The sequence below is a fragment of the Lagenorhynchus albirostris genome, chromosome 13 (assembly GCF_949774975.1).
Source record: "Lagenorhynchus albirostris chromosome 13, mLagAlb1.1, whole genome shotgun sequence".
Classification (NCBI taxonomy): domain Eukaryota; kingdom Metazoa; phylum Chordata; class Mammalia; order Artiodactyla; family Delphinidae; genus Lagenorhynchus; species Lagenorhynchus albirostris.
The window spans coordinates 34,933,932-34,952,683 of NC_083107.1; the positions used below are offsets into that span (position 1 = coordinate 34,933,932).

The following is an 18,752-nucleotide window of genomic DNA, read 5'->3' on the forward strand; positions in this document are numbered from 1 at the left end:
GTATGCTGACTGTGGAGGTAGTCACAACACATGGAAAGATGACACAGAACCACACACACATACTGCACAAATGTCAGATTCTTGGTTTTGATATTGTACTATGATTATGTAAGATGTAATCATGGGGGAAACTGGTGAAGACACAAGGTACCTCTTCTGTACTACCTTTGCAACTTCCTGTGAATCTATAATTATTTCAAATAAAATTTTTAAAAATCCTGGTGAAAATCTAGTTTATAACCTACCTGCAAGACCGATAAATAACATTTAGAAAAGATTTTCTTTAGCTGATCTCAAAAACAAACAAAAAGCTGTAGGCATTCCAACAGATTCAACTTATATTATTCTACTTCTAGATCAGAAACACCTTTAGAACTATTCAACACTGACTGGATGGACCAAACCCAGATTTACATAATAACAAAGTTTCTGGGTATATGGAGCAAAGGTGTTTCATTAACATGTTTTACCTAAATGATGTCAAGTAGCTGGATGTTTTGAAATATTTCAGTGATTTTCTGGAATTTTAGCTTCTCACAGAGGTGTGTGGCATTTTGAAGACACAGCCAATATTATAATAATGAGGTGCTAAATCATGAATCAAAATTTAGTGGAAAAGAGAAAGATGAAAAACAGATACCTAAATAATTATAGGCTAACTAACGGCACAGACAAGTAGGCAACTTAAGGAGAAAGCACTGGAACGAAACATTTTCAAACAACTTTAAGTAATGTGGCATGAATGATTAATGCAGAGACAAAAGAAAGGAGACAAGGTCATAATAAAAAGAGGGAGAAAGAAAAGACTAGAGACAGGAGACTGGCTCTAGTCCTAGCTATAGCACTGATGTGTGCTTTTGGGTAAATCACTTAGTCTTTCCAAATATGTTTTTCTAAGTGTAAAAAGAGAGTACAGTGCTAGATAGTCATTTTTTCTTTCTTCTATCTCTAAAACTGATTCACAACTGAAATAGCAACATAAAGTAGCCTAAGAAAAGAAGTTTGCTAGTGGTGACTAGCTGGATAACTGATAGCCAGAGAGCTGACTTTACTCAGCAGTGAATAAAGTATGGTTAAAGTACTGATCTTAGAGGGGAATCAATGGCACCGTGAATGGTGTGACCTTGAAATTCAGTGGATAAAGATGCAAACGACAACAACAAAAAGTATCACTACTGCTTTTTACCTATAAACTGTTTTTTCAGGTAAAAGTATCTTAAAAAAACATTAACAGTTGTTAGTAAAATATTAAATTCCTAAACAAGAGATGCAATGGCTATAAGACTGATGAGTACAAACTGATGTGGAAGATAAAAATTCAGTGGGTGCCAAACTGAAATAGAAAAGACAGGCCAAAAAGAATGCAGTCATAATGAGAATTATACAACTATGGTAAGTTTGAAAGTCACTGTTCAATGATGCCAAAACATAAGAGGAAGGTCTGCTATACGCTTTGGGCAGGGGCACGGGGAAATTTAGGTATTGAACAGGTCTTTCCTGACACATTTTGCTAAGCTTCTAGCACTAATGGCTATGGCTGTTTAATCTGAAAATTATCACTAGGAGAAAGACTGCATGGCCAAAATGTTAAGTGAAAAATATATACATGTTTATATAATGTATATATAATATATAATGTATATATAATATATATATTATATATATAATATATATATAATATATATATTATAAACATATATGTTTATATAATGTATATATTATATATATAATATATATACATGTTTATATAATGTATATATAATGTATAATGTATATATATATACATTATATATATATAATATATATAATGTATATATAATATATATATATGCAAAGAATATATATTCTTTGCATGCCAAAGAATAGTGGTAAGAAATATCACTTTATATAGAGAATCTTTACAATGCATTTCAGATGTTTGTTAAGTATCTTAACCTGAATCAGAAGTATGGAGCCAAGCAAAGGTCATGCAATCTAGTGATGGCGGTTAGGCATCTCAGCACAAAACTCTGATACGCATGCTGAAATCTTCAATTTGAATGTTAGAATGCAGACCTACACAGGCTCAAGTCAATTCAGAAATAAGTTTGAATTTCCACTGGGAAATATTATTTTCACTGGTTTCCCAAAAGCCTAAAAACTAAAGCCAGTGAGGATCACAAACTACCATGAAAAAGTACAGAATAAACTTGTTAATTCATTATTTATATGTGTATTTTTTAAAAAGAGAAATGTGTGCATGAAACAGAATAAAAGGACATATTTGCTTAAAAAGAGCTTTTAAAAAATATAAGTAGCAAGAGACCAAGTTCCATCTTCCAGCAAAAATGTTAGATATGCTTAGATGTTGCTGAAAATTCCTACACTTGCCTGTAAATAGGGAGAGAGTCCCTTGATTACAAGTACATAGGGGTGTATATGTATGCACAGAGGTGGCAGCAGCTGAATACATATGGAGCTGCAACTAACCTCCACTAAATTAACACACATTAATTTCTACTAAAAATCTTCTGTTAAATTAACACACATGCTTTTTTTAGGTTATCTAAACTTTTAATCAAGTCTATAATTAAATTATATAAGAAAGATGATAAGTATGAGGTATGACTAAGCAAAAATGACAGGTGACAGCTAACTCTGATAAAATAAGCAATAACTTATGGGGCTGTAACACGTGGAAGTGGTTGGATAGAGGAGAAGAGGAGAAGGAGGCAAGTAAAAGTAGCAACAAGTGGCCTCAAGTAAGAACAGCTCCATTTCCAGAAAACATACCAGGCAGTTACTCAAATTACTTTCCTAATACCTAGCATCGTAGGAATAAGAATGTTGACTGGGGCAGAAGTGAGAATGTGCTGTGGGAGAAGTAATTTTGGAACCTGCATAAACCTGGCAGGCCTGGGAGAGCAGTTGATAGCCAGAGGGCAATATAAGGCCAATGAAAAGAAGAGAGCTAAGGACAGATTCAACCTACTGAGACATTTTGCCCAAGGCACCTTGCCTGTTGCCCAGCCATCAATAAGGCCAGGCATTTTACGCATTAGGTCCCCTTGCCCACTAATTCAGTGCCAGTAATAAACTGGCTTCAGAGGCATGTTTAAGCTAAGCCCAAGTATAAACCACAGTGGTACACAGCAGTAATATTAGATGTTTCTTGAAACACACCTGAAAAAGTAGGACCTTGCTTTACAAAATTATTTTCCAAAGTATGTTCTTCAGAAAAGGGTCCTGTGGCCAAGTAAACTTGAGAAATGAAGTAAAATTAAATAGGGTTATTCACTGCAAGATTCTTCAGAGTCCTTAATATGTCGGTTGTGAATCTCCAAGGGTGGTTGTAGGGTATGATATGAAATATTTCCCAAACTTACTTCACTATGGAACCCTTCTTTAGTGGAGCATTTCTGGGAATTAGTGTTCAATGGAACATACATTTTGGAAAAGGCTGTCCAAACATACATTATTGTGTTAGACATAATCAAAGATGATATTTAAGGTTAAGAAATGACAAACACAGCAAGAATATGTTTTAGAAATGGTAATGTTCATTAAGAATACTAATATTTTAAAAAACAATTTGATGTCGAAAAAGTAAGCAAACCAAAGTGGCTATGTTCTCCCAGATAAAAAGTAAGAGGGAAGGCTTTGATATTAAACATATTAGACTGAAATACGATTTGTGCTTAAATGTCCCAAGGAGGTAAAGGATAAGAAAGGTAAGAGAGCTTTCTTTTTTTCCTAATCCATAGAATGTTTTGTTAAAGGCCACATCATTTTTAACTTAACAGCTTTATTCAAACTCTCAAAACAACAGTTTTTGATGTAATAAACACACCTAAATTTTATTACTTTATAAAATTTTTGCAGGCTTCAGGAAAAACACACTATAGCAGACTTGAAGAGCTGGTATAAATGCAGTGTTTTCCATTTTTTTGAAATCTAGCACTTACCAGATTTGTGTGTCAGTAATAATGATCATATAATGTTCAAGCTGTAAGGAATTTTTAGAGATGCTTGCTTCAAAGTCCTCATTTTATAGGTAAAAAGACTAAGTCCTGGATAGGTTTAAAGGACTTACCCATAACCAGCCAGTTCTCAAATTGCCTTTTCTATTTTTTTAAATTAAAGAGAACTTGCTCGTTGTATTTCAAGGGATATTAATAAGTAACTGAAATCACATCTACCATGAAACTAAATTTTAAAAATATTTCAAAAACTATAAGTTATATATTAAGGGAAACAACAATGTGTGTGGACATACGTGTATATACATGCATAAAAATATCTATATACGTCCAGATATTTTTACCTGGAATTGGTCAGATGTACATGTGTTCATTTCTGGTGACACAGTGGTTGTCTGACCGATGGAAGCGATTTTCTCTGCAGCAGATAGTGGTTTCAATGGTTCCTTGGTGGGCTCTAACATACCCTGAAAAAGGCATATTAGCCATTAATGGGGGGGAAGGATCAGCCCATAAACTTTGTAAACTTTTTTTACAAGAAAGTTAATCTAGTAGAAAGCAGAAAGAAAAGAGGTCATCTGAAAAGAACTGAAGACAAAAAAGAACTAGTCCTAAATTTTGCTTCGTGAAAATCTTACAGCACTATAATGGGAAATGTTTCATAATAATACCTTTGGAATCCAAACTTTTTGAAGCAAGACATTGTAATTGAACTGGATTTGTCGTAAAGTGCCTGGTTATCACTGTCACACAAAAGCATAAGCACATGGGATGGTGGGAGCGGGGAAGAGGCAAGCAGAACAGTATATCACATCCATGCCCTAAGAATCCAACATTATTCTGATGTTTCAGATCTGAAACTGCAGGAAAGGGCACTCTTCATACACATTACACCATGGTGGTGCTTGGAGAGGTGAGAGCTGATTCTAAAACACACCATATAATGTGATGACGTCTACATGTTTCAATGTGAATTTAGTGTTTGATCCTTGCTCCACTATAGATGGGAACCTTAGTTCTTGGTTCTTTGGACTGGCAAAGCAGAGACAGTCATTTCAGAGGGGAAAACATCTTACATATTCCACTATGAATCTAACACACTTTTTGAGTAAGAGAGAAAAACATTCAAGATGGATGTAGAAACAAAGAAGAAAAAAATCAGCATTTTGCATTAATGTTCTACCAAACACTAAAAATAATGGGTAATAATCCAGGTTACTCGCATGAAAAAAGGCCCAAGCTTTTACAAATTTTAAAATAATACTTGATAAGTTCTTGAATAGTTATCAACCAAATAAAAGTCTCCCTTTACTACTGGGGAAAAAAACCCAAAGCTGCTAAGTCAGGAATCTTATAGTTAGAATCTATGCATTTCTAAAACCAAGTTTTCAGGAGAATCCCCCTACCCTCATAAAATCAAGCATAAGCTAAATAAGCAATTTACAGATTTAGTTCTTAACAGTGCATGTGAAAGGCTTTAACCTAGCAGCTTGAAAAATGAAAATAAATTCATGGTCTAATTCAATACCATACACATTATACAGGCTTTCTAGTGTGCCCTTCTACAAAGGCTCCATGCATTTGGCAAACAATTACTAGTCTTAGCCAACTTTTCTAATATGAACTCTCCCTTAAGTCAGTGGTTCTCAAAGTGGTCCCCATCAGTAGCTTCTCTATCACCTGGGAACTTGTCAAATGTGCAAATTTTTGAGACCTACCCCAGACCTACCGAATAAGAAACTGGGGGTGGTGCTCAGCATTCTGTGTTTTAACGAGTCTTCCAAGCCACTCCAATGCACATTAAAGTCTCAGAGCCAGTGACTTAAATGACAATTTCAGGTACTATTCCTCAAGATGAGATCAAAAGATACTGAACATCTCATGTGCGTAAAGTACCATGGGAAAAATTCAGGTATCATTAAAATTTGAAACCAGATATGAAAAAGAATAAGTTTCTAAATATAAGGCATCACAAAGATGGAGGAGGAGATGATACATTCACTAAACCAACTTTGGTATTAAAAGCTTACAAAAATGGTAAAATTACATTACTAATAAAAGGTTGTCATTAAGATAGGAAAAAAAGCATAGACATTAGTCTCTAATTCCACATAAAACTTAAAGAATTGGCTAATGTGCTGACCCTAACACAGAGCATTAAGTAGGTTACTGTCGCCAACATGCTGAATGAAAAGTGCCCACAAATTAAATTCCTACTTCCTATTCAGAATGTGACAATAACACCACCAACAATCTCTAGAATGCTACTCCCTGAGGAAAGAGATCCACATAACCAGAAAGTTAAAGAAACGTTCTGGATTACATTTACCTACAACATAAAAGAGAGTAGGGATGATCAAGGTGTTTTGAAAATACAAGATAACCATTCACAAAGGAGCAGAAACTGATTTTTTAAAAAAAGGTCAAGCACAGAAGTTTTTGTGCAATTCCACAAAACAAAACAAAGCAAACAATTCAATAACAATAATTAGAGCTTATTCATGGAAAAGTTTGCAGATTAAAAAAAGGTCAAGTTCCACAGCAAATTCATTTTCACATGCACATAAAGGGTTTTTAAACTTAAACTCCATACCAAGGGTTCCTCAGTTATTTTTTTCTCTATCTTAAACACAGTATTTTTTTCTTATTTCCAAGTTATTGGTGAAAGAATTTTAAAATACTTTTACTTTGATAGGACATTTTTATGCACCAATAACTCAAAGACACACCAAAAACCACAAACAAGTCAAACTTTAAAATGTGACTGAGTCTTGATAAGGTACAGAATGAAAATTCCTCAGTTTTCCTGGACTACCTGGCATATCTGAAAAAACAAAATTCAACACGTTTAAAACATTAATGGAAAAACTAAATACCAATTATGGGTCCTGACTCATTTTCATTTGTTATAATTTGGTATTCCCAAGCTTTGATATACATCCATGGCTTCAATACTGCATTATTTAAAAATAATCGCAAATGCATTAAAACAAGTGATAGCTAAGGCTTCAGATACTTCAGCTTCTTCTTTTTAAAAGCAAATTAAAAGAGAGAGACTTCCAAAGGTGGATTTTACAAAAAGTTATGAGCACTAATATTACTATGATAAAAAATAATTTTCAATCTAAAGCAAAAGTGTCTATAATTAATAGAATACAGGAAAATATCCTCAGATCAAGACTTGAAGGGATTTATGAGATCGAAAAAGGATACTGTATTCTCTTAACGGCCCCACAGTAAACGCCCCCACAGTAAACGCCCCTTAAAATACACTTTCCATGTCGTGCTATGCAAGATGATTTTACAGAATAAATGCAGCAATGATAAACACATGCAAAGACATCTTTGTACTTACCAATCCTGCTGCATACATGGGCACTATAACAGGTTGCTTCTTATTGCCCGTGAAGAGCTATATACGTACGTTAGAGAGAAAGAACATATATTTAGAGAATGATCTGTCATAGAATGAAAGTTTCCAAAATATGCTTGTAATGCTTTATTACATACATCGTGAATGATAAATTGAAGAAATTGTTAAATTGCCCTTATGGGGTTATATTTTTGATCTCCTAGCCCAATTCCTTCATTTTATAGTTAAGGAAAAACACTAAACTTTTCCTAAAAATAAGAAATATTGCAGAAAAATCTAGATAGATTTATGCTTAAAAGTTGGCATATTCAAAAATACATGAACATGTTAAAACAACTAATATTTATTTTTCTGAGGAACTAGTTTCAACAGAAGTGTGACAGAATTTAAAAACATTCATAGGTTGATTAAAGGATTTTCCAAGGTACTAATAAACTCACAATGTTTCGGGTGTCTATTCCCAAGGAGCACAAGAGCTTCTTGTTGCTATGGGAGCCACCCCACTGATATCTCAAGCCATGTGCATCATGGATGTCCTGTAGCTCAGCCCACACATCCAGCAGTTCCCTGCAAAGGTCACGATGAAGCCATGGGTTACTCAATAGCTTTCATGGGTTACTCAATAGCTTTCACCATGAATTCTACTTTTAATGTGACTGTGAAATATACATTTCAATTAATCTTGTGTCTAACATGAGTATATAACTACTATCTGAATGAAATCAACAGCCAACACTTAGTCATTAGAAAAGTAAGTTAAATTCATTTGAAACAATCAAGCAAAAATTTGGCCTGTTTGTTATTCTTTTTAAATTGTAAGGCAAAAATATTTAAAAGGAGGAAAGATACCACCCAGCATCCCACCATCTTTCTGGAGCTATTTAATATGTTTTCTCTTTGAGTCTTGACCCACAAATACAGTTGCAATTACAGCATATTTAAAATTCTGTATTCTTTTTTCAGATTTTAAGCATTTCCTTATGTACATATGTATCTTTTTCAGTGGTTGTGTAATGTTCTATTAGATGCATCATCATTTATTTAGCCACAATCATCATACAGTTTTTAATTAAGTTGTTCTTACTGTTTGGCTCCTATTGCTAGTAGTACAAGAATATCTTCCTGTATTTTATGGTGTGTGTTATTGCAGAATTGTGTTATTTCCTGAGAATGAATCTCTTGGGTCTAAGAGTATGAACTATCTGTACAGCTAGCATATTTTAAAAAAATATCTACAGTTTAAAGATGGCAAAACATCAACCTTTTTATCCCCTTCTGTTCTCAGAAATCACCCCAAAACGAAAGTCAAGAAGCAAAAATAATATGCATCTTCAATGAAATTAAGAAATCCTGCCTCCAGAGGTGGGGAGTAACGAAATGTAACAGAACTATCCAGGAATAAGAATAAAATTAGCAAGTCAATCTAGACCCTCTAACATCTAATAATTAATAGGAGTTCCAGAAAGAAAACAGAGGCAATGCAGGAAGGTAATTGTCATTATAAGAGAATTGCTCAATACTGAAGAACAGAAGCTTCCAGATTGAAAGGTTCCTACCTAGTACTCAGTCCAATGAATGAAAAAAGATTCATATCGAGATATTTCATTGTGAAATTTCAGAACACCAGCAACAAAAGACCCTAAATTATAAATTTGATGTAGGGGTAGAATAAAGTAAAATTTTACCTCCCGTGTATCTTTTTCTCTGAGGAGGCTATTAGAGGATGTGCTCCACCAAAATGGGATTTAAGTGAAGGGAAGTCCCAAGACAACATGTGTTTAGGGGGCCCAGACTGATCCATTCCAGATTGGAAGGAACTGGAAGATGGAGGACTCCAGGTAAAAAATGGAATGGTCAGCTTGATAGGTCTTATCACAAGTAAAATTATATTCACAGGCTGTTGGAGGGTAGGGAAAGACTCAGTAAATGAAAAAGAGAGGCAATTATTAAATCCAGGAAAAAGGTACACTATAAAGAAAATAGTGGCTTAGCTGTGAACACTATATATATGATCGTAATAATGAAAATACCAAATAACAATTTAACCAAAAACTATGATATAAGTATACTGGGAAGATGAAGAGAAGAGAATAGCAGATGTAAGATCTAAATTTTCATCTATCATACTAGGAAATCAAAAAATAATATAAAAAATTGATTAGAATATCGATTTAGAATTTTTTTAAAAAAAGTTCAAAAATGGACAAGTAGAGAGTTTTTAAAATCATATCTTTTAGCACAATATAATTTTTTAAACTTAAACACAGTAATATTTTAGAACCTTAATGGTTTAAGATAACCTTGGATAATCTTTATAAATTAGAACAGTTGAAACTAACAAATATACATGCTATCTGAAAAGTGTCTACTACTTACCCACTTTCAGCTAAGGCCTCTCGTCTTTTTATTGGCAAGGTGCTTGCTTCCAGCAAGTGCTTCAGGGAAGTAACTTCTTCTTCAGTATCAGGGACAAATATGGAAGGAAAACATGCTTCGAAAATTCGCTCCAGGCGGTTTAGTAAAGCTGTCTGCATCAAAACACCCCCCAAAAGTTTATTTTCATTTTTGTAATTTTAATAATGTCGTAGCTTTATCATTACTACACACACACACACCCATACAACAATACCCTGTCCGCTACTATGGGGTGGGGGAACTACCAGTCAGATACAGGAAACACTAAGTGAAAGAAGAATAACTACTCATAGAACAGGTTTAAATAATTGTGTAATGACAAATAAATGTCATTACACACCAAGCATCATGTCTGGCACTTTACAAACATTATCTTACTTAATCCATTACAAAATTCTACAAAGAAGCAATTACTACCCCATTGTACAGTGAGAAAGCAATCTCAAAGTTTGAATAATCTGCAAGCAAAAACAAACCTCAAAAAACCAGACAGTATTCATAATCTTTCCATAACACTGGGGTGTTTCTTACTACCACTCACATACTCTATATTTAGAACAGTAAGATTGGATGCTTGCAAAAAGTATTATCCTATTATAGTTGAACAGAACCTGGATATGAACATGTGAATTCTGAAAACCTTTTTTTTTAATTTTTAAAAAATCTTATTGAGGTATAGTTGATTTACAATGTTTTGTTAATTTCTTCTGTACAGCAAAGTGACTCAGTTATACATATATATATATTCTTTTCCATTATGGTTTGTCACAGAATATTGAATATAGTTCCCTGTGCTATACAGAATGACCTTGTTGTGAAAACCTTTTAGAAATATCTGCTAATAGAAGAAACCAAAGTAGGAAAGAATGTCTCAATTTTTACCAAGAAATTCAATGGCTCATTTATCATTTTGATGATCTGTGCTATCTTTTAGAAATTCCATTTCTCTACTCTCCTATGGTGTGCATATTTGTATTTCTGAATAGTACACCACCTTTCCTCCAAGCAAAGCCTAGAGTATTTTCTCTGAGAACACTGGCATTTTTGGAGTATTTTTATTAATTAAAACTTGTTGGATTTAGATTAACTTAGATTTGGGGGGTACTAGTAGGTTTAGTCTACATGTAACCTACAATAACATTTATTCCCACTTTCCTAACTTTATTTCAGATACATGTAAAATATTTTCAACTCAGCTCACCTTACTACTTAAACATCAACTAGGAATACAAACTTTTAAGTCAAAACTTGTTGGAAGATTAAGTGTACTACTGAAATGACATCCTGTGTACAAGAAAATGCCACATCATGGCGGTACTTCCTGCCAAGTAACAAAACAAGTTAATGCTTGATTTCTGTTGTTTAGTATAGTCAGCAAACAGGAAAATTAAAAACAAAAGGAAAAATTTTCACATACATGTTTTCCAAAACAAAATCTCTTTTGGAAGCAGTATCAGAGCAAAAAACTTGACACTGCATAATTGGTCTCAGGGTACTCTTCTGCTATCTCTACAAAAGTTTAACACCTTCATTATATTCATGTATGTGATATGGGAAAAGGTTCTCAGTATCAATTATGAAACCTACAGTAAAGAGTAGACTCAAGATCCCAAGGCTTGTGAAACTTGAGTGCATCAAGGGGACCCATACTTAACTCACTTCAACAGAGGGAATGGACAGACATTACTTTTAAAGGGATCAGATAACCATCTAATTGGAAACATAATAAGCATTGGCTCCTCTTGGGCAGGGAGGGTAAGCAAAAACTCACATATGACCAAATTTTATTTCTCTGTAAATTAAAACAGAATCTTTCTTGTATCCTCTCTGTTATCCTTTTAATGGGATAGAAAAAACATTTATCTAAGGATGAAAGAAAGGACCTCAAAACATATTCAATGATTTGGATCAATCGTTACACATAACTACCAGGTCTTAGGTATACCAGTGAGCAAATTCTCAAATTAGTGGAATGTACTTGAGTAAACAGAACATTATTTTAACCCAATCACATTTAAACTTTGTTTTAAACTTCTTCCCAACCTTTTCTCATAAAGAATAAAATTACATGGAAATTTTAAAAGAAAGTTCCATATGTCTTTAGGATTAGATATTACAGTCAACTGCTTCAAATCTTTTGCTGAATGAGGTAGAGCAGGAGTTGGTAGATTTTTCTCTATAGGGCTAGATAGTGAATAATTTTCGTGTTGCAGGCCATCCATAAACAAATAAGTGTGGGTGTGTTCCGATGAAACTTGATTTACTAAAACAGGTGGCAGGACAGATTTGTCTGCTAAGCCATAGTTTGCTGACCCCAGAGGTAGAGCCATAAATATATTTTTTTAATAAATATTCAAACAACCAGAATCCACTAACTGACCAGCACCACTCACCACAAGGAGGAACTCCTCAACAATTCAACAAGAAAGCAGCTAATAGAATTAACAAAGATTTTGATTAAAATTAAATTTCCTAACATTTTACTTTTTAAAGTATATTAATTTCCAACTATCTACAAGACCAGTTTGATGCTAAAAGGGCTACTATCTTGTTCATGGTAGTAAATAATGCCAAATTTCATTTACTACTAGTTAATTCCAGTAAGTAAATAGCTGATATAATTATAACACTTCAATAGAGGACTGTGGACCCAAGGGGCTGAGACTCAGTTTCAGGATTTATAAACTGGAGCTCTCAGGGCCTACCTTACAAGGTGAATAATAAATTAGAGGAGTAAATGCTTGACACCCAGCGTGTGCTCAAGAAGTGGTAGCTTTTATCACTACTGTTGTTATTATATAGATGATACATACAGACACAGTGGCCTGCCAAGGAATAAATGTCAAAACCAGGTTCAAATCTCACTAAGGCTATTTCTCCACCACTATTTAGCATTCTAAATCATTATGAAAATACTTGTCTCAATTTATATCAATTTCTAACATATTACATCAAGAAATTAAATAATCCAAATATTTTGCATCCTCCCCAAGATCCTCCTATCAAGTTGGGAAAAAGGGACCTAATTAAAAAATATCTGTTGTTAAGAGCTGCTTATATAATGAGAACCTGTTACTGCTACCCCTTGGGGATTTTAAATTTTGAAAATTCGTGAACATTTTGGTTGATTGTTGGCATCTGTGACTTAAATCTTGATCACATTATGAAAATCAAAGAGTGTAAACCACACATGAGGTGTGTTAAGATGCTTTACTTCCCAAGAAGCACAATAAAGTTCAAACATACGATGGAACATAGCCCAAGTAACTTGGTAAGTAGAAGAGGTACAAGAATATAACTAACATTAACACTCAGAAGAAGAGAAACTAACCTACCATAAGAATAGTTTCTCTTATGACCAAGCAGATAAATTTCTTTCAAAAAAACAGATTTCCCAAAACACTGTAATCAGACACTCAATTTTAAAAAACTCATAAAATTTGAGCATGAGATAAAAGGTAAAGGTTGGAACTTCCCTGGTGGCGCAGTGGTTAAGAATCCGCCTGCCAACGCAGAGGACACAAGTTCAATCCCTGGTCCGGGAAGATCCCACATGCCGCAGAGCAACTAAGCCCGTGCGCCACAACTACTGAGCCTGTGCTCTAGAGCCTGGGAGCCACAACTACTGAGCTGGCGTGCCACAACTACTGAAGCCTGTGCGCCCTAGAGCCTGTGCGCTGCAACTACTGAAGCCCACGCGCCTAGAGCCTGTGCTCTGCAACGAGAAGCCACCACGATGAGAAGCCCATGCTCACCGCATCTAGAGAAAGACCGCGTGCAGCAACGAAGACCCAACGCAGCCAAAAATAAATAAATAAATAAGGTAAAGGTTGATACTGGTAAAGGTTTTGGGTTTTTTTGTTTCTTGAAGATTATTAAATAATTTTAATTGTTTTAAAATATATTCAATTTTTTCCTCAACATTGTCAGCCAAGGTAGTTTAACACATGCAATAGCCTTACAGTCAGTAAAGAGAAATATTATTTAAACTTCGATTTATTCTACTGTACATATGCAAATTATTCATCTAACACTACTATTCATAGTTTCCAACAAAGCAAATAGTAAATTTTTACTAAAGAGCCAGTGCTGCACTCTAAATTAATGTGAGGGTAACAAAATAAGTACACACACACTTAGCATATTAAATATTTAGCTGAGGTTACAACAGTAACTAAATAGCAAACTAAATAAAATAATATTCACTCCAGTTACTTGAATTTCAAATGCCTTCAACTTCAAAGTCAAAGAGGAAAAATAGTCATCAGTTCTCCCTTGTATTTGGAATTAGGAAACTGGTGATTGAGCCATGTCTGTCAATTCAAATACATCAAATTCTAAACCTGCAAACAGCAGCATATCTGGCCATTAAACATTTTAAGAACAGGGGGCTCTGATAAATGCAGGGTTGAAAGGCAAATGCTTTTCCAGACAGGTACCAGACTCCCTTTTTTATTTTCTCTACCATTTCCAGCGCTAGGAAGCCAAAGGAGAAGGTCTGCTACTTGCAGACAAGCACACTTGGGCTCAGAAGAGTTCCTACCTGTCAAATCTATTCTAAGGGAAACTAGCCAGAAGCAGCACTTTTGCTCTCAAAATAGTCTGACAGGTGAACTAGGGGTACTCCCACACAAATTCTCATTTATCTCCCTATTACTTTTTGCTATTCACCAAAAAATCCAGTTGGCAACACTATTTCTTGCACCTTTTTTTTTTTTTGCGGTACGCAGGCCTCTCACTGTTGTGGCCTCTCCCGTTGCAGAGCACAGGCTCCGGACGCGCAGGCTCAGCGGCCATGGCTCACGGGCCCAGCCGCTCCGCGGCATGTGGGATCTTCCCTGACCGGGGCACGAACCTGTGTCCCCTGCATCGGCAGGCGGACTCTCAACCGCTGCGCCACCAGGGAAGCCCTCTTGTACCTTTGAAGACCATTTTCTAAGAAGTGCATTTCTGAGATTATTCAGTAACAGCTAACATTTATTGAGCACTAGTTATGTGCAAGACACTGCACTAAGCACCTTTAATATGCACAATTTCATTTTATCTTCACAATGAGTTTTGAAGTAAGTACTATTATTACTCTCTAAATCTCAGGTTCAGAGAAGTGGCTAATGCAAGTCAGTGCTGAAAGCTGGATCTAAATCTAGCAGTGTGACTCCAGAGCCTCGATTTTTAGGTACTATACTATAATCAGGGCCAACTTATGCAGTAGGCACAGGGCCTAGGGTCCACAGTAATTTTAGGGGTTCATGAAAACGTTTTAATAGTTACTATTAACATACTCAACCTTATACCAAGTTATAAAATACAATTTTAAATATCTTTTATGGGGAACGGGCTCACAAAAGTCATATGTGGTCTTAGCTATACTACTCTCCAAAGGTACACTGGCTTTTATAGGATTTCTCTATCTTTCCCAATTTTCTCATTTCTCATATATTTGTTTTCCTATCAGGGTCCTTTTTACCTTGAATCCCTCTATATTTTACTTTTTTCAACCCATACAGTGTTTCTGGAAAAGCAAAAATGATTACCCAATGTTTTAATTCATCAATGAGGGCAAAGCACTATGCATGAATTCACTTATACTCATTCCCAGTTCTGTCCTATCTCCATGTCTGGGTTTGGAGGAAGAAAACCCTTTCATTTTATACACTGGTGCAAGTAAGTCATATTATCTAATGCAGAGCTTCTCAACTGACGTGGCTCAGTTACAAACAGGTTACAGGTCTTCCAAAAATCCTGAAAGCTATATATGGATATTTGGCATTCCCTCTTGTGACAGTTAATTTTATGCATCAACTTGACAGGGCCAAGGGGTGCCCAGACATTTGGTCAAACATTATTTTAGATATGTCTGTGAGGTTGTTGCTGGATGAGATTAATATTTGAATTAGTAGACTAAGTAAAACAGATTGTCTTCCTTAGTATGGATGGGCCTCATTCAATCAACTGAAGACAGTTTGCGGACTACAGATCTTAGGACTTAGTGATCATCTCCATAATTGCATGAGCCAATTCCTTATAATACATCAGTCAGTCAGTCTGTCTCTCCATGCATGCATGCATGCATGGTTCTACTTCTCTGGAGAACCATGATTAATACACCTCTATTTTGTAAATGACTACAGTAGAGTATAAAAAGATTGTGTATTGAAATTCTCATTCAGTTTTCCAAAGGAGTGTATAAGACCAGCACTGAGGATCCTAGACTGGTTCTGAGGCCACTCAAAGGCATATCCCCTTTAAAGTATCTTGATTTTAGGGTAATTTCTAAAATTCCTTCAACATATTTCTAGTTAGTTTTCCTTTCTCCCTTATAAACAGTAGTTGATTAATGTCAATAGTTTTAATATTGATAGAATTAGGTCTTGTTCTTAAGTGGAAGTTTAGAAGAAACATAAAATCCACTGGGCAATTTAATCTTCCATTTAAGAGGATACCTTATGCCTTACCACCATTAAATATTAAGTAAGATATCAAGTACAGTCTACAACTGTATACTTATCAATCCCCAGTTTCAAGCTATGTAAGAAGAGTAACCAATTGTAGTACTCACTATGCTCTAAAAAGATAGTTTGCCCCTTCTGCACAGTTTCTGGATAAATCTAAGAAAGTATTTCTATCTGTTTTGGAATTAAAGACAGAATTTCAAATTTTCTGAGGGAAAAATAACAAAAGGAATTGCTGTCCAAATACTTCAGGCAAGCAAAGAGCTACACGGCCAAAATCTCCATTTCTTTCTTTCTTTTTTAAATTGAGATATAATTGACATATTAGTTTCATACGTACAACATAAGGGTTCAATATATGTATATATTGCAAAATGGTCACCATAGTTACAAATTTTTCTTTTCTCGTATGAGAACTTTTAAGAACTACTCTCTTAGCAACTTTCAAATACACAGTGCAGTATTATTAACAATAGTCACCATGCTGTACATTGTACCTCCAGGGACTTATTTATTTTATGACTGGAAGGTTGTACTTTTTGACCCCTTAATTTCTTTATTTTGTTGCTTACTTATGTTTTCAGTCATAAGTTCAGGTGTTCACCCACATTAAGGAAAACCTGCACAAATCTTAGGCAGGTGATTAAATAAATGAAGGTGAAAATGTAGTTACACTCAGTTTGAGAATGCTAACTTTCTGGTGAACAAACCAATAACTTAATCTCAAAATAACATAAGCCAAAGTATTAGTGATTCTCTTCTTTTTCCTTTTTGTGATACTCAATTTTTAAAGCTCTCAAGATAAATCTTCTAATAACATTTTCCCAGTAACATTATCAACTAGATGGCTAATAAAAGAAAATGACTCATAGCTTCCTTTTCTATAGCCAATTAATATAAGGAGATTACTTACCAATTACCTAAATTCTCAAATAACACCCAGAGCAATATTTTGAAAATTTTACAAAAGCTCAGAGTTTAATGCAGTGCTCATGACATTATCTCCTTTACCTTATACCAAAGAAAAGGCATCTTGGCTATTTCAATCAAGGTTCCTTTCTGGAACATTAACAGGTTAAAAAAACCCAAAAAACAAAAAACTGTTAAAACAATACATGTAATGGTCTTTTGGAAAAAGAACTGCTTTCAAAGTAAGGAGATTTTTGTTTTTTGTTACTGTCATTTTATTTTGTTTTAAATCTCAGCCCCAAAAGTGAAGAATAATTTTGACCTTTTTCCAATTTCTACAGTAGAGATACCACTAACTTGCTTTTCTCTACAATTTATAAGAATGTTAACAGGAGAATGAAATAAACTGAACTCTGCGTTCTCAGAAAAAAATATTCACTGAAGGGGAAGACTATTTCTCAATAAATGGTCATTATGGCTTTTACATCAAGGCCTGAACCCTCTGAGGCTTGCTGGACTCACCATCTGAGAATTGGCTTGACTGAAAACATTTTATAAGTTTCAAAGATTTCTTCTTGGTTGACTTTTCCCTAAGTAACCAATTACAGCAATAAAGTTACAATAATTGATTGTCTCTTGACCCAGGGAACATATATTTTATTAAAATGTTAAGATATCCTTCTGGTAGGCTGAAAAAAGGAAAGTACTAAAAAAACAGGGACCTGGACAATGTCACATACATAGCAAAAAAGTCAAAGAAATTTGAAATGACAACTATACCATTTGTCTGACTTCACAAAGAATTGTTCCCCATGTTTGCTTAATTGAATTAACTGAGCTCTGAATTCTAAAAGACTCTCACAACATTCTGTCAAAACAATTTGCGGGCACTCTGTTCAAGACAGAATTGTTGTATCCAGGTAAGATTCAACAGGGATAAATCATTTTATGATTAAAAAATCTAACTTTTAGTGTCATTAATATGTGAGGATTTCTGTGCTGTCCCCAAAATGGTAGCAACTAGGAGAAACATTTTAAGAAAAATGTTAATAAATCTAATCCTCTCCTAGAGAACTAGAGTAATGTGCATTTCCAGCAGATTCTGGAAAAGGAAGAAACTACAGGTCACAACCCTCCTTTACAACAGAAGGATAAGAATGGAAGTCACTTTCCAGCTCAGTCACTTTCCATTTCCCCACCTCAATTTCCTTCCAAACTTCTCTTCTAGCCCCCTTCCAGCAGTTTCTCCTTTCCAACATGCATCTCCAAGTTCTGCTCATTTTGCATAGCCATTCAGCAAAAAGAAAAGCCTGAGGACTGAACCAGACAAATCTCAGGAAGTCAAAGCATCTTGACACAATCCATATAGTTTTTGTTTTATTTTTACAAAATAGAATCATACTACAAGATTCTTATTTTTCAATAGATTTTTCACTTGTTTTAACGTTTACTGTCATTTTATCTTCACAAAAGTCCTTTGCAACAGATATTACCTCCTTTTTACAGACAACTGAGTTCAGAAGTAACTTGTCCAAAATCATAACGCTTATGACTCTGAGTCAATATTCAAACTCAGATCTGTAAGATTCCATAAAGCCCTTGTACTTTATTTCCTCCTATATCCAGTTATCAGATTACACATAA

The 18,752-nt window shown here is 34.7% G+C and overlaps 1 protein-coding gene across 6 annotated transcripts in view; it reads right to left on the reverse strand.

The window, feature by feature from the left end:
- The window catches only part of AFTPH (aftiphilin), a 64,248-nt gene that overhangs the window by 15,025 nt on the left and 30,471 nt on the right, over window positions 1–18,752 (reverse strand). For all 6 annotated transcript variants that reach the window (XR_009544031.1, XM_060168745.1, XM_060168743.1 and 3 more), the window contains 4 exons: window positions 9,709–9,860; window positions 7,773–7,899; window positions 7,315–7,371; window positions 4,304–4,426 (listed from right to left, as the gene is read on the reverse strand). Coding sequence is in view for 5 of the 6 variants with exons in the window: in XM_060168745.1 (XP_060024728.1) it covers window positions 4,304–4,426; window positions 7,315–7,371; window positions 7,773–7,899; window positions 9,709–9,860 (459 nt within the window). In the remaining variant the exon portion in view is untranslated. The remainder of the gene's footprint in view (window positions 1–4,303; window positions 4,427–7,314; window positions 7,372–7,772; window positions 7,900–9,708; window positions 9,861–18,752) is intronic.